The sequence below is a fragment of the Pleurodeles waltl genome, chromosome 12, assembly GCF_031143425.1.
Source record: "Pleurodeles waltl isolate 20211129_DDA chromosome 12, aPleWal1.hap1.20221129, whole genome shotgun sequence".
NCBI classification, from domain to species: Eukaryota; Metazoa; Chordata; class Amphibia; order Caudata; family Salamandridae; genus Pleurodeles; species Pleurodeles waltl.
Window position 1 is genome coordinate 714,772,379 of NC_090451.1, and position 24,962 is coordinate 714,797,340.

Here is a 24,962-nt window from a genome sequence, read left to right on the forward strand (position 1 = left end):
CCTTTCAACAATCCTACTTCCATTGGTTCAGGACTCTGTGTCCAAAGTGGAGAATTTCGAGCTATGTGCCCGGGCTATGTGCCTTTCCGCACAATTATAACACTGAAGCTGTTCTACTACCTCTCTTCCTTGAAGTCGAGAAAGCCTCAGGGCCTCCAGGGGTCCTCTATGAGCAGTTTTTTCTGGGTGGAACTGGTTTATCTCTAGGGGAAAGGGGAAAGGGTTCTCAAGGGGGGATACTAGGAACAGTGATATGCGGGTGCTGTCGGATCCAATGCCAAGTGGAACTAGGGAGAGCCTCCAAAAATTGTTCTAATAGTATTTTGCTTATCAGCTCCTTCTTGGTGGACTCCTTGGGTTTTAACCATCGGAGACCGAGATCTTGTATTCGGAAAAACTGAGCCCTTGGGTTATCATGGCTGCCCCAATTCCCTCTCCGGAATTTCAACCGATGGTGTTCACTGTCATAACCGAGTCGTTCTAATTTAGCCCGTTTTATATCTTCATCTGGAGTGGTACATCCTGGATTGGCGGCTTGACAGGCTGCCTGCATCTTTCCTGTTAGCAAAGGAGCTATATATTGGCCCCATCATTCCTTGGGCCAAGTGGTTGAAGTAGCTTCCTTTATTAAGTTTTTACCTATGTTTGCTGCTTTAAAGTCCTTATGTCCATATTTTATATGTATTCTCTGCTGAATCCAGTCAATAACATTCTCATTCCATCTTTTCCTTAGGTTGGAAGGCATACTTTGGGGCACTCGCTTTACTCCAGCGAGGCCACCTCAGAGGAAGATCGGGAGAAACAAAAGAAACAAGGATCCTTGATCAGGTAAGTGCGTTTTAAGTCTGGGAAAATCGGAAGGGGTAGTGGGGAGTGCTCGTGAGGGTAGGGTGGAGGGCGTCAACATGTATGTGAGAAAAACACATGCTGTGGCACCATGCGCAGAGGAGTCTTTTGTGTCCCCTTTAAAGAGAAACAAAAAAATACCTTATTACTTTAACTTTCCACCCCGCCCTTTCTGATCCCTCCCCCGCCCTTTCTGATCCCGTCCTTCTTAAAGAAGGACCTTACCTTGTTCAGCAACCCTTCTCTAGGAAGTGTCGTGGCTCGGTGGTGTGAGTAAGTCCTATGTCTGCTCTTCCGGCCCGCTCTAGTGCCGATGCACCATCGTCCTCAGGTTCTGCCTTCTCTCTCTCTCTCTCTCTCCTTCCTGACTCCTCAGGTCCCGCGCCTTCCTGCTCTCGGCTCCTGTCCTAAGTCATCTTCTCCTGGATTCCAGGCTGGCCACTGTCTTTCCTCTCCATTTCGGCCAGTTCCCCCTTTTTACCTCGTGACACCCGAAAGTAGCCCTTGCTTATTGGAGGATGGATTCTCCAATGCCACCCCCCAGGGCACTGAGGGTTGCTGCTCGTTGGAGCCAAGATGCTACTCCACGCCAGGACCTTCACAGCAATTCTGTGGCACTGTGCTTGATAGAACTCATGAACCGTTGCACTATGGCGGAAGGCACTGCCATACGTTAGTAGATAGGGTGCTGTTCTGCTCTCTCCCTTTCATGCCGCGCAGCACAACAACTGGTTGCTGCACTGAGTTGTGTGAAAAGTAAGTAAATCTGCCCTTGTGTCCAGAATCTCAGCTGAGTTTAAACTGAACTTAGCCCGGGACCCAAACGTGGGACCAGATTTATAAATCCTTTATGTCTAGTTCACATTTGGGTTTGTGTTATGTTTCTAATACAACCCTGATGCACAGTGTTCAGGGGGGATTTAGTATCCAATACAAATTGTGATTTTTTGTGTTGATAGTTACCACCAATAGAGCAAAGTTGCACAGTGCGCTGGCTTTCGATAATTTGCTCAAAGGAAGTGTTCCATCTGTGATATATGGGTGTTCCCATGCAACTACTCATGGGTTGTGATGCAAAACTTTATCTACAAAGAACTGTAGACAAGGATTTGAACCAAAATAATATAGCTTTTTGCGGCAGGCACAAGGAGAAATGTTTTCATTTTGCCTCATTTGTCCTACTTTCCGTGTGTGCTGCATTAGACAGCACACATACAAAGTGGGAAAAGCCTTAAAACACTAACCTTATACTGCAAGGGATCCCTTCCAATACAAAACGTATGCTTCATACAATGCAGATACCCTTGCTCTATGGCACACTATCCTCCTCCTCGCCCATATCCTTCGCATCTGCCAAGCTGGCGTTTGCACCCTTTCTTAATGGCCCCCAAAGCCTGGAACGACATCCTCTTCCATATCAGAGCTGTGTGCTCCATCACAGACTCCACAAGAAACTGAAAACCTGACTATTCCTACAGGCTCCATTTAGGCAGCTGCACCTTGCCTCACAGGTGACATGCGCACTAAACAAATAAACACCACATAACAGAACATAACTTAGCAGACCTTGACAAGAGAGCCATGACAGATATATCTAGGTCAGTGATGGATGCTGCAGCAGTCAAGAAACTGTAGAAGCAAATTATTGTGTGGAGGCAGAGGATGGGGTGTAATGGCCTAAGCTGACGACTTCGGATCTGGGGGAACCAGGTTCGAGCCTCAGAGTGTGTGATTCTGGGCAAATCACTTAATGTCCCCATACCTACATCTCAGCCCCTTGAGACCTCACAGGTGATTTTCTGCACTTTACAAATCCTGGATTTATTTATTGTGTAATTCTTTCAAGATACGTCACAACCAGAGAGCCACACATCTTACAACATTGGAGTAAAACTTACATTTAATATTTGTGGTGCGTCACATACATGTATATAAAATAGTCCAAAATCATCTAAATCAGCACACGTGTCTGACCCACAACAGAAAGACAGTGTCTGGTGGAAACATAAGGGGCTCCTCAATGAATGAGATACTCCCTCCTGCAGTACAGAGCAGTGTACTGGGAGTGTACAACGCGCCATTGCTCAAGAAGGAATAGGTAACTCTATGTACTTAGCAAATGCACTGAATCCTCTGTGGCTGTAGCAGTTTAGCCATATCTTCCTCTAATTTTAAGGCTGACACTTTAGCATGTTGCACTTTTAGACTTTCCTTTAATCTTTTGTAAGACAAATTAGGTATTATTTGCTGGGGCTGGGAGGGGAGGCATCAAACCTAGGCATTTGTGAAAAGTGAAGTTACATGGGGCTTACTCTTCGGGTCCCACCATGCGGCCAGCAAATGCCCCTGTTGGCTAGCCAGTCTCTCACACTGATGCGCCTCAGTAGTGTTCTGATGGAGTTGAAGAAGTTGGTTGACCTAGGCCTGTTGAGGCTGGCGGAGGTGACAGTGGGCTCCTCTTCTTCAAGTACTTGGTCTCCTTGGCTCACAAGAGCCACCGCTTCCTCCTCTGGCTTGGAGGCCTCTGGGCGCAGCTGGGCTCTGTCCTCAGTGCCCACTGCTGGCTCCTTTTCATCCTACGAAGAGCAGGGCAAGTAAAGGTTAGTTTATGTTTTTAATGCGTAATTCCCTGGACCTAAAATTAAATGTTATGGTATCTAAGAACTGTTCTCAGCGTTTGTGTTTCTGTCCCCAACATTTCCATGTATTGAGAATTTGTGTCAGTGCAGGATTCTATCAGTAAATTGTTTTCAGAGGTTGTAGTCATTTTCTGCATTAGATTTGATGAGTTTTCTTGTGAAAAGGACCTAGATGCACCCAGAGATCCCTCGACCCCCTGGGCTGGACTCAGAACACAGGGGGATGTGCAGTGCAAAGAACAAATAGACAATAAATATACCAAAGAAGCAGAGAGGTGGCTTCAAACATAAGGACTAGGTTAACAGTAAATGAAGGTGCAACATGCCTAGGTATGATGTGCCATAGTTAAATATAAGACAAATGTTTATCCATTTATATGCACCACTCAACAGCCAGTCTTCTCTGAGTCATGCCATGTGCAGGGAGAGATGGACCCAGGACCCACCTTCTGGATGTCTTCCAGCATCTCTTCCTCCACTTCGAGGGGCCTCGTGTGGGTCTTCTCTGACATTTTCTTTCGCTTCACTCTCATCATGGTTCGTCTCATTGACCGACTCCTGTTTCTCCACTCCTTTGCAACATTATCAATCAACAAAGCACCAGCACACTCTCCCCAGGACAGGGGTAGGTCATCCTCCCTGCCAAGGTTTTCAGTGAGGTCCTGCAAGAGAGAAAAAGAGTCAGATACCACCCACTTGAACCATACCACTGATCACACTGGGCACAGGCAGCTGACCCTCCCTAGGAGAGCTCCCTTCACCCTTTCACCCATCCATCTAGTCATCCTTTTACCCTCTGTTCATCCATCCCTTACCTTTTCACCCTCTCTCCATCCATCTATCCATACTTTCACCCTCTGCCCATCACCTTAGCCATCCTTTCATCATTCTTCCATCCATCTATCCATCCCCTCAGCCTCCTTCCATCCTTTTACCCCTTCCATCCGTCCCTCCATTCTTTCACCCTCTATTAACTTAGCCATTCTTTCACTCTACGTCCATCCATCTATTCATCTTTTTACTTTCCTTTGATCCATTCATCCATCCTTTTACCCTCCGTCCATCCATCTATCCATCTTTTCACTTTCCTTTGATCCATTCATCCATCCTTTCACCCTCCGTCCATCCATCTATCCATCTTTTCATCCTTCTATCGATTATCCGTTCTGACAAATTTCCATCCACCATGTATACTTGGCAATTTCACCCATTCATCTGTCAGTATCTCCATGTATCCATCTACCCATCCTTTCACCCTTCCATGCAATCTATCCATCTACCCCTTCACATTTCCATCCATTCATATAAACATACATTCTACAGGCATCCACCTGTGTGTGTGTGTTCGTATATATTACCTGTGGCGGGTGCCACTAGGTAGTTATAGTTAGTACCATGTTTCCATAGGAAACGCATTTTTTGACTATATCTTTGGCACCGTTTGACAAATCTTAATGACATTGTCCATTTCCCAAAAAAGTGTCACAGTGATTCCTTTTGCACATGGGAAGTTTCGGGGTGATCCGTCAAGCTGGGGCCGAGAAAAAGGGGGCTGAAAAAAGGGTGCATTTCCCATGTTAATTTCCATAGGATTTTTTAGACACAACTAGAGGCTGAACCACTGGATGGAATTAAACCAAATTTGGCAGAAAGCTAGCTGTTGGCACGCAGACCACGCTTTTGGTTATTTGGTGTGGATCTGTTCAGTAGTTTTTAAGAAATTTAGGGAAATTCAAATTTGTACATCTCTGGCTGTGGCGAGTTCGCAGCTATTTTATGGAGACCGTGAAGTATTCGCAAATATGCGCCACAAAGTCAGTTCTCTGATTGGATGGCTGTAACCTGACCAGAAAGTTGTCGTCACCATTTTATATACCAGGACACTCTCCCTGGGGTTGAAAAGTGGTTTTAGAAATTAAAATAATGGGCAAGAGTAGAGTTAGTCTATCCCATGGGCTATAATATAGAAGGTAAAGTTAAAATGTAAAAAAAATATATATATATTTTGGGTGCCACACGATATTCGTGAATATGCCGTAAATGCTCTGCACAGACTTCCATGTAATGTCGGGACGAATTTGCAAATAACAGCGATAACAACAAAAAACAAAAAAAAATTGTAGGAAGTGTCAAATAGCTAATTTTCTTTAGTGATAGCAGTAGTGAGACATTCACGCTTGCCTTGACAGATGTACTCGGGTACTGATCCACACAATGAGAGACACACTGAGACTCTGATGCAGTGACTCACAGAGTGAGTGAGACTCTCATGCACTCACTCACAGATTGTGTTAGACTGACATCAGACTGACATGCAGTCACTCACTCACTAATACTCTTATGCACTGCATGATAGATGCACTTAGACTTTCACACACTCACTCACACACCCATTCAGTATCTCATGCACTCACTCCGAAACCAACTCATAGTGTTTGCACACAGTGAAGGACCGATGGCTCCTAGAAAATATTGTCTCCTAGAAAATATTTGTGAACTGTATTTTAGCATGAGCAAATATGCATGTGTAGATTTGCTCATTTGAAAATATATTGAACATTTACAAGTTCACTTTCCCTCCAACCACTTTTTTCCCAATCCTGGAAGAACCTCTACTTCTGCCATTGTCAGGAGTAAACTTCCAACCTTTCTCATTATTGGAAAAGATTAGAGAGGAGCTGGTGAAAATCCTTAAAACATGCAAGTTAGTTGGTTTGAAGACTCAAAGGTATTCCAGCTCTGGAGCTATTGCTTACTGCTTCCTCCAGCCCCAGTTTGTAGATCTGTGGAAAGGTGGCAAAATAAGGAAATTTGTACAGTAGGGATTGAAACTGCATGTATTCAAGCCCTACTATAGTAGTAACCCTGGCATAATCAGAGAGGCTATTGTCAGAGTTCTTACATAATGAGATTGCTGTCATAGTTTGTCGCCACACTACATGGCACTAAAGGGACAAGTAGAGTTTTTTACTGGACAAGTAGATTTAAGAAGCAACCTGTCCCATGGACATGGACAAGTAGATGTTTTATAAAATTTCACACCCCTGCTTGTACATACCTTGGGCATGCCTTGTACATGTGAATTGCTCCACAACCTCAGCATCGTTTCCTGGTTCACGGGAGAAGGATCCCTGAACAACGAGCTACGGCGTGTCACCCTTTCGCATTTTCTGTATTTTACTTGGTATATTTATCTCTGGGAGTTGTTTCACAAATTTTTTCCCAATTATGTATTTTTGCCGCAGTTTCTCTCAGGGAAGCCTCCACCAGGCTGCCACCTTTAGCTTAGTGCCCCAGGTGTGGCAGAAAGAAAGCTGCCAGTGACCCCCAGGGAGTCACTGTGGCGAGTTCCACCTCAGGCTCTGTGGATGAGGGTGCAGAAGGCACCAGAGGGATCTTCATGGACAGAGCAGAGTTCGTCTCCCTTCTCCATCATGGTCTATGTAGCTCTCCCTGTGACTCGTTCACTGTGGGTGCTGTCCGGACCCCCAAGTGCTCCACACACACACACTCCACACTCACATTCAAACTCCACACTCACATTCAAACTCCACACTCACATTCACACCCCACACTCACCCTTCATACTAACGGTCCACACTAACAGCCCATGCTAACACTCCACACTCACACTACAGACTCACATGACTGGGCCCAAGTGAAGCTTACCTCAGGCACCTCCCTCTTGGTGTCACCAATGTTGATATCGAACCTGCGTAGAGTGGATAAGAACTGGTGAGACCCTTCGACCTGCAGGGAGGGATGAAAAGAAGCAGAGAGTTAGAGAGGGTCCATGTCTAGAGCTAGGATACGCAAACCTTCAAGGGGCTCCTGAGTGCAGAGTGCAGTCCCACCTCCCCTAGCCTCATACTCCACACACAAAGACCTCTTGCGCCTTCTGATTCTCCTGGCCCTCTTCTTGCACCACTCTCTGCCCCATGGATCTATGTCCGATATTCCTACCTCTGTTCTAGTCGCTCCCATACTGAGCTCCCAGCTGCTTGTTATGGTTCCTTCTCTCTGAGGATTCAGCACATTTATACCCCTGTGACTAAGCCTTGCCTTGTCCATCGAGTATGAGAATCATGTCACCTCGAATCTTACCCTTTCTGTACCCCCTACCCTGTGTTACCCCTCCCAACAGTCTAGAGTTAACCACTGAGTGCAGCTCTGTCCTCTCTGTCTTCTCAGTCCTCCATCTGGCTCTGCCTCTTGCCCCTCAGACACTCCTAGCCCAAGGATCCGTCTTGCACTTATGTATAGTAACTTCTATGAATGGATTGAAACCTGTGACATACCTGGGATGCTCTGCTTGTTCCTTCTAACAAGAACACTCCTCCTGGAACCCTCCGCCTGTACCAGCCGCGTGGAACTCTCCACCAGGAACTCGAAATGTGAAACCCTCAACTTAGATCCTCCACATGGAACCCTCCACGAGGAACCCTCTGTCTGAAACCCTCCCCCTGGAACCTTCCACTTGTACTCTCTGCGTGGCACCCTACACCTGGAACCCTGCTCCTGGAACCCTGCACCTGCAACCCAGAACACTCCACGTAGAACCCTCCGCCTGGAAGCCTCCACCTGCAGCCATCTGCGTAGAGCCCCCACCAGTAACGCTCCACCATCTCGATTACTTACCACCCTTAGATTTACTGCAGGATTTAATGTGTTTTTGCAGAGAAGTTCAACCTGGCTGCTTCTCCCTGTATGCTCAGAATCTTAGTGGAGAGCGTGTTGATTGTTGATTTACCTACCCTGTACTCCATTCCGTTGTCATGTCCTCCTTTTCCAAGGGGCCCTATTCTTAATATAGGAGGGTCACTTACATACTGAACCTACACATAGTGGTGTACATTTATTACCAGCACAGTCAGAATGATACGATTTCCACAGAGGTGGAGATATATATAGACACACATAGAAGACATCCCCTTCTACCATACAAGGAAGATTATGTATATGTCATTTACAGTCCTGATGAAATGCCACTTGATAAATTTCTGACAAACCAAGGAATGAAAAATGTGACAGAGAACCAGGATCAATGTAAATACACTTGATCTCACTTAGCTCAATATTCCATAATCTGGCACTTTTGAGTAGATACCAGGATCATCATGTTCACGAGTTTGTTGAATTGTTTTTTACTTGACATAGGTCCTTGCCTTCAATAAAATAAATCACTTAAGATTTATAGTAAATTTTATTCCACATTTTTTCCAATCCTCTCACACACGGTCTCCCCAAGCCCACACAAGGCGATCCTAAAAAAAGGTCTCCGACAAAGTGCACCCTCGCGGGTCCCGCTGGGTACTGCAGCGCCAGCCCAACAAGGAGCGGGCCCGATGATGAAGTCTGCCACCTTTGGGTGAGTGAGAGCATTTGCTTCTAAGGGCAGATGTCCCCAGTGACTGTCTACCTTTCCCCAGGTCTTTAATCGATTAACTGGATAGATATAACTGAACAATAATCTCTATTATAAAGTGTACTATGATAGAGGAGGCTGTATACTGGACCGATAACACCTCCTCGTCCACACACATTAACGAGTAAGATCTCGGTGCTCCTAGCTCCACCCCAGACCACCTCTCTGCTCACAATACAGTCTGTCCTGTCAAGCATTCTTTCTTTGGGGAAATTGCTAATCTTAACCCTCCCAGATCCTCAGCCTGTGCACTCGCAGGGTCTTTGCTTGATTATGAAGGTCCCTGTGTTCCTAGCCCCATCCTCGTCAGCCTCACACACTTGACTTACAGGGGTTTCCTCCGTCGAGCCGGGCTGTCTTGTACTTCGGGCGGCTTCAGTTTGTTGACCATCTGCATTTCTAACAAGGATCGTAGACAGTTCTTGGGCTACTTCATAACCAAGCACATAAGGAAAGACTTCTTTGCACCCGACTGCCTCGGACTCAACTGCCTGTGTAAAGAAGTAAAACAAAGTATCCATGAGCCCTGAATTCCCATGCATGCTAAGCCAAGGTTACCACTTCTAAGTGCTCTGGGCAGCCCCAGCTCTCCTCTCTGCTCACGTTCTATAGCCTCCCCCCTTCCTGGTCACTACGGTCCAAGTGTACTTACCACTTTACTCACAGCTGCCCCCTCACCCCCCCATCTTCTCATACTCCATATTCATGTGTTTTCTTTCTGGTCAATGGTTACTTTACCTCCGTCCCTCTGGTTTCCTCATCATTGCAGATGCCGGGGCTCTTAGACATCCTGATGACTCTGTCCGTGTCCAGTAAAGTAGTCGAGTCATTGTCACTGCACCAAATCTGTCGAAGGGGGAGAAACAATGTGACACCCTCGCCAAGGACCACCATCCAACAGCCAGTGTCCTTCCTAGGGTTAATGTCCCTATATTCGTAAGGCAGAAACATCCGTCATATTCAATCTGCCATCCTTGATAACGCAAGGTGGAGCCAGGTTCTGGGGGCAACAAGTGCCCAACAGTATGAGTGTGGCAATGGTGTCCGTCACGGCTGACAGCATGAGTGTGGCAATGGTGTCCGTCATGGCTGACAGCATGTGTGGTAATGGCCTTGGTCATGGCGGGACAGGCTAGCAGCATGAGTGTGGTAACGGCCTGAGTCATGGCGGGACAGGCTACCAGCATGAGTGTGGTAACGGCCATAGTCATGGCGGGACAGGCAAGCAGCAGGAGTGTGGTAACGGCCTGAGTCATGGCGGGACAGGCTAGCAGCATGAGTGTGGTAACGGCCTGAGTCATGGCGGGACAGGCTAGCAGCATGAGTGTGGTAACTGCCTGAGTCATGGCGGGACAGGCTAGCAGCATGAGTGTGGTAACGGCCTGAGTCATGGCGGGACAGGCAAGCAGCATGAGTGTGGTAACGGCCTGAGTCATGGCGGGACAGGCTAGCAGCATGAGTGTGGTAACGGCCTGAGTCATGGCGGGACAGGCTAGCAGCATGAGTGTGGTAACGGCCTGAGTCATGGCGGGACAGGCTAGCAGCATGAGTGTGGTAACTGCCTGAGTCATGGCGGGACAGGCTAGCAGCATGAGTGTGGTAACGGCCTGAGTCATGGCGGGACAGGCTAGCAGCATGAGTGTGGTAACGGCCTGAGTCATGGCGGGACAGGCTAGCAGCATGAGTGTGGTAACTGCCTGAGTCATGGCGGGACAGGCTAGCAGCATGAGTGTGGTAACGGCCTGAGTCATGGCGGGACAGGCAAGCAGCATGAGTGTGGTAACGGCCTGAGTCATGGCGGGACAGGCTAGCAGCATGAGTGTGGTAACGGCCTGAGTCATGGCGGGACAGGCTAGCAGCATGAGTGTGGCAACGGCCTGAGTCATGGCGGGACAGGCTAGCAGCATGAGTGTGGCAACGGCCTGAGTCATGGTGGGACAGGCTAGCAGCATGAGTGTGGTAACGGCCTGAGTCATGGCGGGACAGGCTAGCAGCATGAGTGTGGTAACGGCCTGAGTCATGGCGGAACAGGCAAGCAGCCGGAGTGTGGTAATGGCCTGAGTCATGGCGGGACAGGCAAGCAGCCGGAGTGTGGTAATGGCCTGAGTCATGGCGGGACAGGCTAGCAGCATGAGTGTGGTAACGGCCTGAGTCATGGCGGAACAGGCAAGCAGCCGGAGTGTGGTAATGGCCTGAGTCATGGCGGGACAGGCTAGCAGCATGAGTGTGGCAACAGCCTGAGTCATGGCGGGACAGGCTAGCAGCATGAGTGTGGTAATGGCCTGAGTCATGGGGGGACAGGTTAGCAGCATGAGTGTGGTAACGGCCTCGGTCATGGCTCGACAGACTAACAGCTTGAGTTTGGTTATGGGAGGGTGCGTACTCACTGATACTTGCTCACATTGCCTTGAAAGTGATGTTAATCACACACTGGCCAGCCTGGTTCCAATGGTGAAAGAGCCTGGGGCTGGGATTGCCACTCCTTACAGACCTGACTCATCCTTCCTGATCAGACCCAGGTTGCTCTTCCTTCCACTAAAGCCCCAGTCTGCTCAGAGAGTCCCATATCTCTGTTGGTGTCAAACCTTCTTCTAATGTGCAGTTTTAGGTGACATATCATTTGTGCATATTTATTATTTTTATGATGAATATAGACATAACTGATGAATTAATTATTTAGCACTTAAAACAATTGTAATATGGTGATTAAAAGTATGATTATTAACGTAGTTTAGCTCTGCCACATTTTCGCAGACACTATTTTATTGAAATGGATGTTGTTCTACTGTTCTACTCTTGTCTCCTCACCCCACAGTTTTCGTGGAGCACAGGACACTCGCGAAATTGGGTATTTTCCTTAGAGAGAATATTTGTGAATAAAACTTTCCATCATGTTCCTAATGAAGCTTTCTGAAGGACACTTCCACTGAAAGTTCTGATGTAGGCCTGCTAGCACATTTATGTATGAGCCTTTGTTTTGAGAATTTTCCATGATGTATTTTAAATCTCCGCACTGCATTGTTGTTGTGGAAGCTGGCATGGTTTTTTGTAACTTAGTGCCTGATGTATGTAGGTCCGATTTTGCGAATCAGAAATTGCAAGTCGGTGCGACTCGTAATTTCCGATTCGCAAAATCAGATGCAGAACGGTGTCTCAGACACCGTCTGCGAGTCGCTATGGGGTCGCAAAGACCCACCTCATTAGTATTAATGAGGTGGGTCGCATTTTGCGACCCCATAGCGAGTCCCTGCACTCACAGGGATGGTGGCCTGCTGAAGACAGCAGACCTTCATGTCTGTAACTGCTTTTTAAATAAAGCAGTTTTTTATTTATTTTGCAGCCCGTTTTCCTAAAGGAAAACGAGTTGCAAAATAAAAAAAATAACGAAACCATTTGATTTCGGTTTTTCAGAGTAGGCATTGGTTCATTGGACTACTGCCTGCTCTGAAAAACCCTTTTTGGCAACATTCACAAAGGGGAAGGGGTCCCATGGGACCCCTTCCCTTTTGCGAATGGGTTATTACCAGTGTGACACTGGTGGTAACTGCGAATTGCTTTGCGACCGCATTCGCGGTCACAAAGCAATTTAGCATAGCGATGCGAGTCGCAAATAGGAAGGGGACACCCCTTCATATTTGCAAGTCGCATTCACAATTTGCGAGTCGGTACCGACTCGCAAATTGTGAATGAGCATAGCAATCGGCATTTTGCATGGCGCAAAGTGCGATTTTCGTAGTTTGCACCATGCAAAATGCTTGCTACATCTGGCCCTTAGAAATTGGTTAGTGTTATAATACCTTTAGTGACAATCTTGATTCTGATTTGTCCAGTAGTTGTTATCACTGGTCATTACAGGCTAAATATCCAGTTTTCAGCTATTAGTTAGGAAATGTGTATAAAAAACCCTTGTTTTGGGAGTGAGCCATGAGACTTTCTTTGCTTCTAGTGCTGCTATCGTTGTTCTTTGTAAACCTGACAGATTAGGGGATCATTTCCCTGTTCCTCTAGGAACTCTGAGCCTGATTTAGACTGTGGCAGATGGGGTTACTCTGTCACAAACGTGACAGATATCCCGTCTGCCGTATTACGTTCACACATCACACATCACAGCCTATGGAGATCAGACTACAACAGGCAGGACATCCGTCACATTTGGGACGGAGTAACCTCTCTGCCAAACTTGAAATCAGGCCCTCTGTTTCATTTATGATTTTTGCTGCTTTTGGGGATTTAAAATAAGTTTGATTTCTGACTATGTGTTCTCTCTCTCCACCTGCATGGTTTTGACTACATTTCTCTGTACTGCCTATTTTGAGATTCTTTCTGCCATAAACCTCTCAACTTTTTAGCCATCTATAACTCAGTTATTAAGTGGTCCCAGTCACTGTTCAATTTACTGTTCTAATTGGGTCTCACTTTGAGGAAGGTGGTGACTATTATTGCTAAATCATGTATGCACAAGCTGATCCAACATACGTAAATTTTGGGGCATTTGAAATATTGGGGTTCAGTGAAGTATTGGATTCCCACACTGCCATTTTTAATCATGTCTTTTTTTTTTTGACTGATGAGCGACTTCATCCAATACTCTTACACTCTTGTCTTCTCTCTGCTTTCCCCTGATAGACTTGACTAGCTCTTCTTTCTTTTCAGAGAGATCACTGCGTTGGACAGAACCTCCTCTCATATCCCTATAATCTATACTTGCGTGGCTTTCTTCGTTCTGTGACACTTTTTCTGTGTATAGGGCAGTCCCTCCTCCTCCCTTACACCCATGAGCTATACTTGCTTGGTTTTCATCATTTGGCTACACCTCCTCTATGCAGAGGGCAGTCCCTGCTCCCTTGTCCCAATAATGTATACTTGCGCAGCTTTCTTGTTCTGGTTACACTCCACCTATGCATAGAGCTGTACCACATCCCCACTCCCTCTATGGGTTGGGCAGTCCCTACTCCCTTACCCTACAATCTGTACTTATGTGGCTTTGTTTGTGTACTTACAGTCCCTTTATGCAGAGGTCGGTCTCGCTTTTCCTGTCCCTTCAGTCTATACTCAGATGGTGTTCCTTCATTGGTAAACTCTCCTCTCTCAGTGTTTCTGCCTTTTCGTTTATTTCCCTTTCTGCATAAGACTCAACCCGACGCCCACTCCCTCTTGCTGATATTATTTTCATGTGTCTGCTCGGGAACACTTTACCTCTTCCCTCTTAGTTTCCTCATCAGCGCTGAAGTCTGAGCTCTGGAAGATGTCCTCAACGCTGCAGATGCTCGAAAAGGGCGGTGTACGGTGCCCAGGGTCCCACACCTGAAGAGAGAGCGAACAAGCAGAGTGAAGGCCTGACTACATTCAGAACTCTTAGTCGTTGGCAAAGCATTACTCTATGGTGGAACACCCTTGCTTGGACGGCGGACACCTTGTTACTCTCAAACACAAGGGGCCTGATTCACTTAGGTGAGCTGGTAAGGGATAGTAACAGTTGCTTTGAGTGTACATTTACTGAGCAGAGTTCACTTCCTGGTCATTCGGATATTAATTGGTGAAAACTGAATTACTTCCACTGCCTCCTTACCTCACAAGTCTTAATCCTGCCCTGAGCTGGCAGTCTTGAAAAAATGAAGGATTTTTGTGATTCTTTTAATGACTAATAATACCAATCCGAAGGGCGTAAGGAAGGAACAGATGCTGGGAAACCACTGACAGCGAGAGACAGAAAGAAGCCTCTGCATAGCCTCCTTCGAAACAACTTACTTACACAACACGTGCGTAAGTCTTTTAAAGCAAAGTCTCTCCGATTGGTATTCTTTTCAACCACGAAAAATATCTGGAGACATCACTTGACACACTACTTATCTTGACATGCCTGTTCACTGCTGATCACTCCACATCAACGTAGGTAAATACTACCTCGACGGACCCAACCATCCTTGGGAGTTCCTATTCATTTTCAGCTGGATAGAAGCAAGGATCCAGGTGAGCATTAAAAATATCTTGGGAAATACCCTAAACTAATTATTTTTATTTGAAGGGTACCCTAAATATGGTTAATAATAACTGCATGGATGTTTGATGAATACCAATGATTCATCGACCCCCAGTATCTTGCCAGCATGTTCCAGCCAGGTTATGTGCCCAGATGGGTCAGCAGCCTTCTTCAGGGTTCAAAATCAAATAGACAATCAACGAAGCTAAAAAATGTTATCTTTGTTGTTAAGCTACTACTCTGTAACCTTATTTTTTTGTTCATTCATTCCTTGTCACTTGTCATGACAAGGGGGCACCTCCCTCCCTGTAGCCACTCTTTAGTTAAGGGTTTGGTGCCACAATTCCACGTATCCTTTCCCTGGCCGGCCTTCAGAGAGACTAGGCATGGATTTTACAACTAATGTATACTACGATAAATAGTCGATGAGGATCTCTTCAAATGTCTTTGGATACCCACATGTTGGAAAGGGCTCCTAATCACAGGGTCTTCTCCTTAAAATACCTAAGCACTTATTGTGTACTTCAAAAATTAATACTCACCTGCTGACCCAGAAGTACAGAAAAAGTGGGAACAAGGCTCACAGGAAGCCGCAGCCCAGTACTCGGATCTCGCACTGTCACTGCCCTCCTCTTCAGTAACATCCATATGTACATAGGGTACTTTCCGCTTGTGTAATCCTCTTTCTCAGCAGACATGTGGCAGCCTTAATTATATAAGCTTTTGTGGGCTTAAGGTGCGTCTACCACTCTACATCCATCACCCTCCACATTTCGGTGATCTCCTTTACTTAAGCACACTATGTGCTAAAGATGCTAATCTGTGCACTCGGGTACAGTTATCTCGGCTCACTGTGTATCTCGGGTGGATCCACCTCTTCTCTTACCTCACATTCATACTCTGAAAATGTTCTTTGTTTGTGCTCTTGCATGCTTAGGTTGATTCTATCCCCTCTTCACTTATTCACTAAGCATTTGTCTCATTGAACCTTTTTTACCCCCCGTGAAAGCTCATGGTGGTTCCATTTCTACTCTCCCCTCGCACCCTCTTCTCGCCTTGTGTTACTCCCTTGGCTAATGTCACATCTTTGCCACCCCACCCCACACCATACTTACATGCAGCATCTGTCTTTCTTGTCAAAGAGCACTGACCTCTTTCCTCATGGTCTTCTCCTCATCAAGACTCATGTCTAGGCTGCTCAACAGTTTCTCTGTGCTTCCAGTGCCCAGTAAGGTAGGTGTCCACTGCTCTGGGTCCCACTCCTGATGCAAGACAAGTTAAGCAAACCAGTGAGGCTGACACAGTGGCTGACGTGAGATTCTTCCTGTGGTTAGAGTACCTGTGCTTCTGGGGATGCCCCGTCTCTGCCATCACTCGCGTTCTCCCTTCTGAATCCAACACTTCGACTACCATTAGATTGTGAAGGTAAGAATATTTAGCCGTCATAGATTTACTGTTCTTCACTCCACATCACCTTACCTTGGTACTGTATCAAGGTAGATAGATGTGAATTTAGGAGAATTAAGTAAGTACTTACCTTGACAATATAGTGGTAGTCAAGCTGTTGGTGTCATTACTTTTTGGAGGACAATATACAAAAACTTAATATTTTAACATACTATTCTTTAGCCACAGTCACATTCTTCAGTCCCATGAAGTTCACCTCTTGTCATGGTCCTTGTCTCTTCAGGTGAACCCCATCTCTCTGGTAATGCAAATATGTTATGCACATGGAGTTCAATATTTCGTTAAGGTCTGTAAACCTTGGGGAGCCCCATCTCTCTGGCCTCATTGCTCACATTTCATTCTTTCAGTGGCTATAGTCCCAGTGTGCTTAGAGGAAATCCCATTTCTCTAATCCCGCCCCCCCAACACTCCTGTATTTTTTGTCTATCTGGATAGTGCGACACCTCTTACCCACTGCTTACCTTATCAATGTTAAATTCTGCACCCTCAAAAAGTTTATCAAGACTGTCAGTGTCCAGTAAAATAGGTGCATACTCCTCGTGGTTCCACACCTGGAGAAAGGAAAGCAGCAAAGTAATGTGGTGCACAGGATGTCAGCGCCCCCACCTCATCCCATGCCTGACGTTTGTCTTTCGGTCAGTGCCCCTGTGTACTCAGGTCAGTCCCACCTGGTCTTTGTCCCTGTGCTCTCTGCTCATTTGATTTTCATCTGTCTGGACACGGAGTAACTTACCTCCTTCCAGTTGGTTCCCTCATCGACGGTGATGTCTAAACTTGCAGACAGCCTGTCGGTAACATCTGCGCCCAGGAATGCAGGAGTATACTCTTCACAGCCCCACACCTGCAGAAAGTGAAGAAGAAATGTCCTGACTCTGAACTAATGCCCTTGTCCTAAACTCAAGGCACTCGCAGTCTTCCTTTTTGCAAGATTCCCATCTACTAAGTGTTGTCTAACTTCCATCAAATTTCCTGATACCAGCCCACTGCTCCTTTGGCTGTACATCCATTACTCACATGACTTTCAACCCTTTAAAGTTAGCCACTCTCCTTCTGCCAGTGGGACATACACCTAGCTGGTATTGGTGCCGTGTACCTCTTTCCGTTTAGTCTCTTCATCGAAATTGGTGTCTGGACTCTGAGACAGTGTGTCGGTATTGTTAGTGATCAGTACATTGAGTGCACTTTGCTCAGGCGTGGACCCCTGCAGAAGAGAAGCAGCAAATTATTGAATGTAGTGGGTATTGTAGGCAACACCTCGAAAGCAGACAGCATCCCTAGGCATTCTGTTGGCACTTAACAGTCATTCTCACCTCTGCAAGCCCATACCTTGCTCATATTGTCTTCCATGTGATCACCAGAGACTGTCATTCCTTCAATTGTTCCATCTTGGCCAGTCCTGGGCAGGTCTTCAGCACTCCTGCTGCCCAGTAAAGTGTGCAAAAGCTGCTCAGAGCCAGACAGCTGTAGAGAGTGAACAAGAAAAGCAATAAGCCTTGCAGATTTTCAGTACCCAATGCTGATTTCTTACCTTCCTTTCTACCTGAAGTTGGATGCAGTCCATCCTATGGAATTCATTGTTTGATGGTAGAAAGGGAGACCTCTTAAAAGAGGGAGTTTCCACCTTTCACATTTTAAATACCACCCCAAACTGACAAGAGGGGAAAATGAAAGTTAAAGGGCATTACCTTGGAAGGCACTGGAGCAAAGATTGTATGCCAACGTCAAGGTAATAGTCAACATTTGAAGATTAGCCATAGAGAGGCCAAACTTTAATGACAGACAGTTTAGTGTCTATTTTGCTGACATCCTAGCTGTGTGTGGACTCTTCCTTAGAAGTTAATATGTTTTTTAACTCAGACCTTTCTTCCCAGGTTTGATCAGCTTCCCTGCTCGGGGCACCCTCTGTGCAGTATGACACCTGGTTCTTGCCAGTATTACTTCCCAAATTACAGTGTGCTTTGCTTTAATGACACAGTTGCCACAGCATTGGCATAATCTGCCCCAGCACTGCCTCCAGAGATGTAAAAGCATCCCTTATATACTAAGTTAGGGGCAGCCATCTCAAGCCAGATGCAACTTACTGTTTGCAGGTGTAGCAATCATAACACAGCCAAAGCCTCATGTAAGTATGTATACCTACAATATGGTTGATATGCCCGTGCGTGCATGCAAAGCTATCATAGTGGAGGTACTGTCTCATCATATGGTCGATATATCCCGTTCGTGCAGGTATAGCTATCACGAGGGGGGTCCTTTCTCATCATATGGTAGATATACCCCATACGTGCAGGCATAGCTATCACAGGTGAAGTACTGTCTCATCATATGGTAGATAAACCCCATGCGTGCAGGCATAGCTATCACAGGGGAAGTACTGTCTCATCATATGGTAGATAAACCCCATGCGTGCAGGCATAGCTGTCACGAAGGAGGTACTGTCTCATCATATGGCAGATATACCCCATGCGTGCAGGCATCGCTTTCATGATGGAGGTACCGTCTCATCATCTGGTAGATATACCCAATGCGTGCAGGCATAGCTATCACAGGGAGGTACTGTCTCATCATATGGTAGATATACCATGTACGTGCAGGCATAGCTATCACGGGGGAGGTACTGTCTCATCATATGGTAGATATATCCCATGCGTGCAGGCATAGCTATCACGAGGGAGGTACTGTCTCATCATATGGTAGATATATCCCATGCGTGCAGGCATAGCTATCACGAGGGAGGTACTGTCCCATTATATGGTAGATAAACCCCATGCGTGCAGGCATAGGTACCACTAGGGAGGTACTGTCTCATACTATGGTAGATATACCCCGTACATGCAGGCATAGCTATCACCGGTGAGGTACTGTCTCATCATTTGGTAGACATACCCCAGGCGTGCAGGCATAGCTATCACGGGGGAGGTACTGTCTCATCATATGGTAGATATACCACGTACCTGCAGGCATAGCTATCACAGTGGAGGTACTGTCTCATCATATGGTCGATATATCCCGTTCGTGCAGGCATAGCTATCACAGGGGAAGTACTGTCTCATCATATGGTAGATAAACCCCATGCGTGCAGGCATAGCTATCACAGGGGAAGTACTGTCTCATGATATGGTAGATAAACCCCATGCGTGCAGGCATAGCTGTCACGAGGGAGGTACTGTCTCATCATATGGTAGATATACCCCATGCGTGCAGGCATCGCTTTCATGAGGGAGGTACCGTCTCATCATCTGGTAGATATACCCCATGCGTGCAGGCATAGCTATCACAGGGAGGTACTGTCTCATCATATGGTAGATATACCCTGTACGTGCAGGCATAGCTATCACGGGGGAGGTACTGTCTCATCATATGGTAGATATATCCCATGCGTGCAGGCATAGCTATCACAAGGGAGGTACTGTCTCATCATATGGTAGATATATCCCATGCGTGCAGGCATAGCTATCACGAGGGAGGTACTGTCTCATTATATGGTAGATAAACCCCATGCGTGCAGGCATAGGTACCACTAGGGAGGTACTGTCTCATACTATGGTAGATATACCCCATACATGCAGGCATAGCTATCACCGGGGAGGTACTGTCTCATCATTTGGTAGACATACCCCAGGCGTGCAGGCATAGCTATCACGGGGGAGGTACTGTCTCATCATATGGTAGATATACCACGTACCTGCAGGCATAGCTATCACGGGGAGGTACTGTCTCATCATATGGAAGATATACCCCGTACGTGCAGACATAGTTATCACAGGGGAGGTACTGTCTCATCATATGGTAGATGTATCGCATGCATGCAGGCATAGCTATCACGAGGGAGGTAGTGTCTCATCATATGGTAGATATATCCTATGCGTGCCGGCATCGCTATCACGAGGGAGGTAATGTCTCATCACATTGTAGATAAACCCCATGCCTGCAGGCATAGCAATCACAGGGGAAGTACTGTTTCATAATATGGTAGATAAACCCCATGCGTGCAGGCATAGCTATCACGAGGGAGGTACTGTCTCATCATATGGTAGATATACCCTGTACATGCAGGCATAGCTATCACAGGTGAGGTACTGTCTCCTCATATGGTAGATATACCCTGTGCGTGCAGGCATAGCTATCACAGAGGAGGTACTGTCTCATCATATGGTAGATATACCCCATGCCTGCAGGCATAGCTATCACGGGGGAGATACTGTCTCATCATATGGTAGATATACCCCGCGCGTGCAGGCATAGCAATCACAGGAGAGCTGCAGTGTCGTCGTATGGTTTATGTACCCTGTGCTTGCAGGCATAGCTATCACAGAGGAGGTAAAGTGTCAAACATGCTTGTACTAAGCATACAATGGGTACATTCTCATGTAGGAAGCTATAGCTGTCATAGGATAGGTACAACTTCATGTGTGCAGGCACAGTTCTCATGTGGAAGGTACAGTCTCATCATATGAAAAGTACAGCTTCATGCGTGTAGCCACAGCTGTCGTGACAGGTTTAGTCTCATCATATGGAAGGTACAGTATCATGCATGCAGGCACAGCTCTCGTGTGGCAGGTACATTCTCATCATATGGTAGAGAAACCCCATGCGTGCAGGCATAGCTATCACGAGGGAGGTACTGTCTCATCATATGGTAGATATACCCTGTACGTGCAGGCATAGCTATCACAGGGGAGGTACTGTCTCATCATATGGTAGATAAACCCCATGCGTGCAGGCATAGCTATCACAGGGGAAGTACTGTCTCATCATATGGTAGATAAACCCCATGCGTGCAGGCATAGCTGTCACGAGGGAGGTACTGTCTCATCATATGGTAGATATACCCCATGCGTGCAGGCATAGCTTTCATGAGCGAGGTACCGTCTCATCATCTGGTAGATATACCCCATGCGTGCAGGCATAGCTATCACAGGGAGGTACTGTCTCATCATATGGTAGATATACCCTGTACGTGCAGGCATAGCTATTACGAGGGAGGTACTGTCTCATCATATGGTAGATATATCCCATGCGTGCAGGCATAGCTATCACGAGGGAGGTACTGTCTCATCATATGGTAGATAAACCCCATGCGTGCAGGCATAGGTACCACTAGGGAGGTACTGACTCATCCTATGGTAGATATACCCCGTACATGCAGGCATAGCTATCACCGGGGAGGTACTGTCTCATCATTTGGTAGACATACCCCAGGCGTGCAGGCATAGCTATCACGGGGGAGGTACTGTCTCATCATATGGTAGATATACCACGTACCTGCAGGCATAGCTATCACGGGGGAGGTACTGCCTAATCATATGGAAGATATACCCCGTACGTGCAGACATAGTTATCACAGGGGAGGTACTGTCTCATCATATGGTAGATATGCCCCGCGCGTGCAGACATAGCTTTCATGAGCGAGGTACCGTCTCATCATCTGGTAGATATACCCCATGCGTGCAGGCATAGCTATCACAGGGAGGTACTGTCTCATCCTATGGTAGATATACCCTGTACATGCAGGCATAGCTATCACAGGTGAGGTACTGTCTCATCATATGGTAGATATACCCTGTGCGTGCAGGCATAGCTATCACAGAGGAGGTACTGTCTCATCATATGGTAGATATACCCCATGCCTGCAGGCATAGCTATCACGGGGGAGGTACTGTCTCATCATATGGTAGATATACCCCGTGCGTGCAGGCATAGCTATCACGAGGGAGGTACTGTCTCATCATATGGTAGATAAACCCCATGCGTGCAGGCATAGGTACCACTAGGGAGGTACTGTCTCCTCCTATGGTAGATATACCCCGTACATGCAGGCATAGCTATCACCGGGGAGGTACTGTCTCATCATTTGGTAGACATACCCCAGGCGTGCAGGCATAGCTATCACGGGGGAGGTACTGTCTCATCATATGGTAGATATACCACGTACCTGCAGGCATAGCTATCACGGAGGAGGTACTGTCTCATCATATGGAAGATATACCCCTTACGTGCAGACATAGTTATCACAGGGGAGGTACTGTCTCATCATATGGTAGATGTATTGCATGCATGCAGGCATAGCTATCACGAGGGAGGTAGTGTCTCATCATATGGTAGATATATCCTATGCGTGCAGGCATCGCTATCACAAGGGAGGTAATGTCTCATCACATTGTAGATAAACCCCATGCGTGCAGGCATAGCAATCACAGGGGAAGTACTGTTTCATAATATGGTAGATAAACCCCATGCTTGCAGGCATAGCTATCACGAGGGAGGTACTGTCTCATCATATGGTAGATATACCCTGTACATGCAGGCATAGCTATCACAGGTGAGGTACTGTCTCATCATATGGTAGATATACCCTGTGCGTGCAGGCATCTCTATCACAGAGGAGGTACTGTCTCATCACATGGTAGATATACCCCATGCCTGCAGGCATAGCTATCACGGTGGAGGTACTGTCTCATCATATGGTAGATATACCCTGTGCGTGCAGGCATAGCTATCACAGGGGAAATACTGTCTCATAATATGGTAGATAAACCCCATGCGTGCAGGCATAGGTGTCACGAGGGAGGTACTGTCTCATCTTATGGTAGATATACCCCGTACGTACAGGCATAGCTATCACAGGGGAGATACTGTCTCATCATATGGTAGATATACCCTGCGCGTGCAGGCATAGCAATCACAGGAGAGCTGCAATGTCGTCATATGGTTTATGTACCCTGTGCTTGCAGGCATAGCTATCACAGAGGAGGTAAAGTGTCAAACATGCTTATACTAAGCATACAATGGGTACATTCTCATGTAGGAAGCTATAGCTGTCATAGGATAGGTACAACTTCATGCGTGCAGGCACAGCTCTCATGTGGCGGGTACCTTCTCATCATATGGTAGATAAACCCCATGCGTGCAGGCATAGCTATCACGAGGGAGGTACTGTCTCATCATATGGTAGATATACCCTGTACGTGCAGGCATAGCTATCACAGGGGAGGTACTGTCTCATCATATGGTAGATATACCCCATACGTACAGGCACAGCTATCACGTGGGAGCTAATGTCTCATCTTATAGTAAATATACCCCATACGTGAAGGCATAGCTATCATGGGGGAGGTACTGTCTCATCATATGGTGATATACACCGTACGTGCAGGCATAGCTATCACGGGGTGGTACTTTCTCATCATATGGTAGATATACCCCATGCATGCATGCATAGCTGTCACGGGGGAGGTACTGTCTCATCATATGGTAGATATACCCCATGCATGCAGGCATAGCTATCACGGGGGAGGTACTGTCTCATCATATGGTAGATGTACCGCATGCATGCAGGCATAGCTGTCACGAGGGAGGTACTGTCTCATCATATGGTAGATATATCCCATGCGTGCAGGCATAGCTATCACAAGGGAGGTACTGTCTCATCATATGGTAGATATATCCCATGCATGCAGGTATAGGTATCACGAGGGAGATACTGCCTCATCATATGGTAGATATACCCCGTACGTGCAGGCATAGCTATCACGGGGAGGTACTGTCGCATAATATGGTAGATAAACCCCATGCGTGCAGGCATAGCTATCATGGGGGAGGTACTGTCTCATCATATGTTAGATATACCCCATGCGTGCAGGCATAGCTATCACGAGGTAGGTATTGTCGCATAATATGGTAGATAAACCCCATGCGTGCAGGCATAGCTATCATGGGGGAGGTACTGTCTCATCATATGTTAGATATACCCCATGCGTGCAGGCATAGCTATCACGAGGTAGGTATTGTCTCATCATATGGTAGATATACCCCGTATATTCAGGCATAGCTATCACAAAGGAGGTTCTGTCTCATCATATGGTGATATACACCCTATGTGCAGGCATAGCTATCACGGGGTGGTACTTTCTCATCATATGGTAGATATACCCCATGCATGCACGCATAGCTGTCACGGGGGAGGTACTGTCTCATCATATGGTAGATATACCCCATGCATGCAGGCATAGCTATCACAGGGGAGGTACTGTCTCATCATATGGTAGATGTACCGCATGCATGCAGGCATAGCTATCATGAGGGAGGTACTGTCTCATCATATGGTAGATATATCCCATGCATGCAGGCATAGCTATCACAAGGGAGGTACTGTCTCATCATATGGTAGATATACCCCATGCGTGCAGGCATAGCTATCACAAGGGAGGTACTGTCTCATCATATGGTAGATATATCCCATGCGTGCAGGCATAGTTATCACGAGGGTGGTACTGTCTCCTCATTTGGTAGATATACCCCGTATGTGCAGTCATAGCTATCACAGGGGAAGTACTGTCGCATAATATGGTAGATAAACCCCATGCATGCAGGCATAGCTATCACGGGAGAGGTACTGTCTCCTCATTTGGTAGATATACCCCGTATGTGCAGTCATAGCTATCACAGGGGAAGTACTGTCTCATAATATGGTAGATAAACCCCATGCGTGCAGGCATAGCTATCACGAGGGAGGTACTGTCTCATCATTTGGTAGATATATCCCATGCGTGCAGGCATAGTGCAGGAAGTTGGCTCTGTATGTACTATTTCAAAGTAAGAAATA

General features: G+C 46.7%; 1 protein-coding gene and 1 pseudogene across 1 annotated transcript in view; one reads left to right on the forward strand and one right to left on the reverse strand.

Moving 5' to 3' along the window:
- Nucleotides 1-24,962, forward strand: part of LOC138267309 (zinc finger protein 208-like) — a 331,096-nt pseudogene that overhangs the window by 9,933 nt on the left and 296,201 nt on the right.
- The window catches only part of LOC138267871 (uncharacterized), a 41,440-nt gene continuing 19,208 nt past the window's right edge, over nt 2,731-24,962 (reverse strand). The window contains exons 4-14 of the mRNA XM_069217097.1: nt 17,684-17,818; nt 17,451-17,558; nt 17,091-17,198; nt 16,819-16,908; nt 16,042-16,152; nt 14,107-14,214; nt 9,649-9,756; nt 9,240-9,401; nt 7,155-7,235; nt 3,932-4,147; nt 2,731-3,422 (exon numbers count right to left, since the gene is read on the reverse strand). Of these exons, the coding sequence (XP_069073198.1) occupies nt 3,144-3,422; nt 3,932-4,147; nt 7,155-7,235; nt 9,240-9,401; nt 9,649-9,756; nt 14,107-14,214; nt 16,042-16,152; nt 16,819-16,908; nt 17,091-17,198; nt 17,451-17,558; nt 17,684-17,818 (1,506 nt within the window). The 3' untranslated portion in view covers nt 2,731-3,143. The remainder of the gene's footprint in view (nt 3,423-3,931; nt 4,148-7,154; nt 7,236-9,239; nt 9,402-9,648; nt 9,757-14,106; nt 14,215-16,041; nt 16,153-16,818; nt 16,909-17,090; nt 17,199-17,450; nt 17,559-17,683; nt 17,819-24,962) is intronic.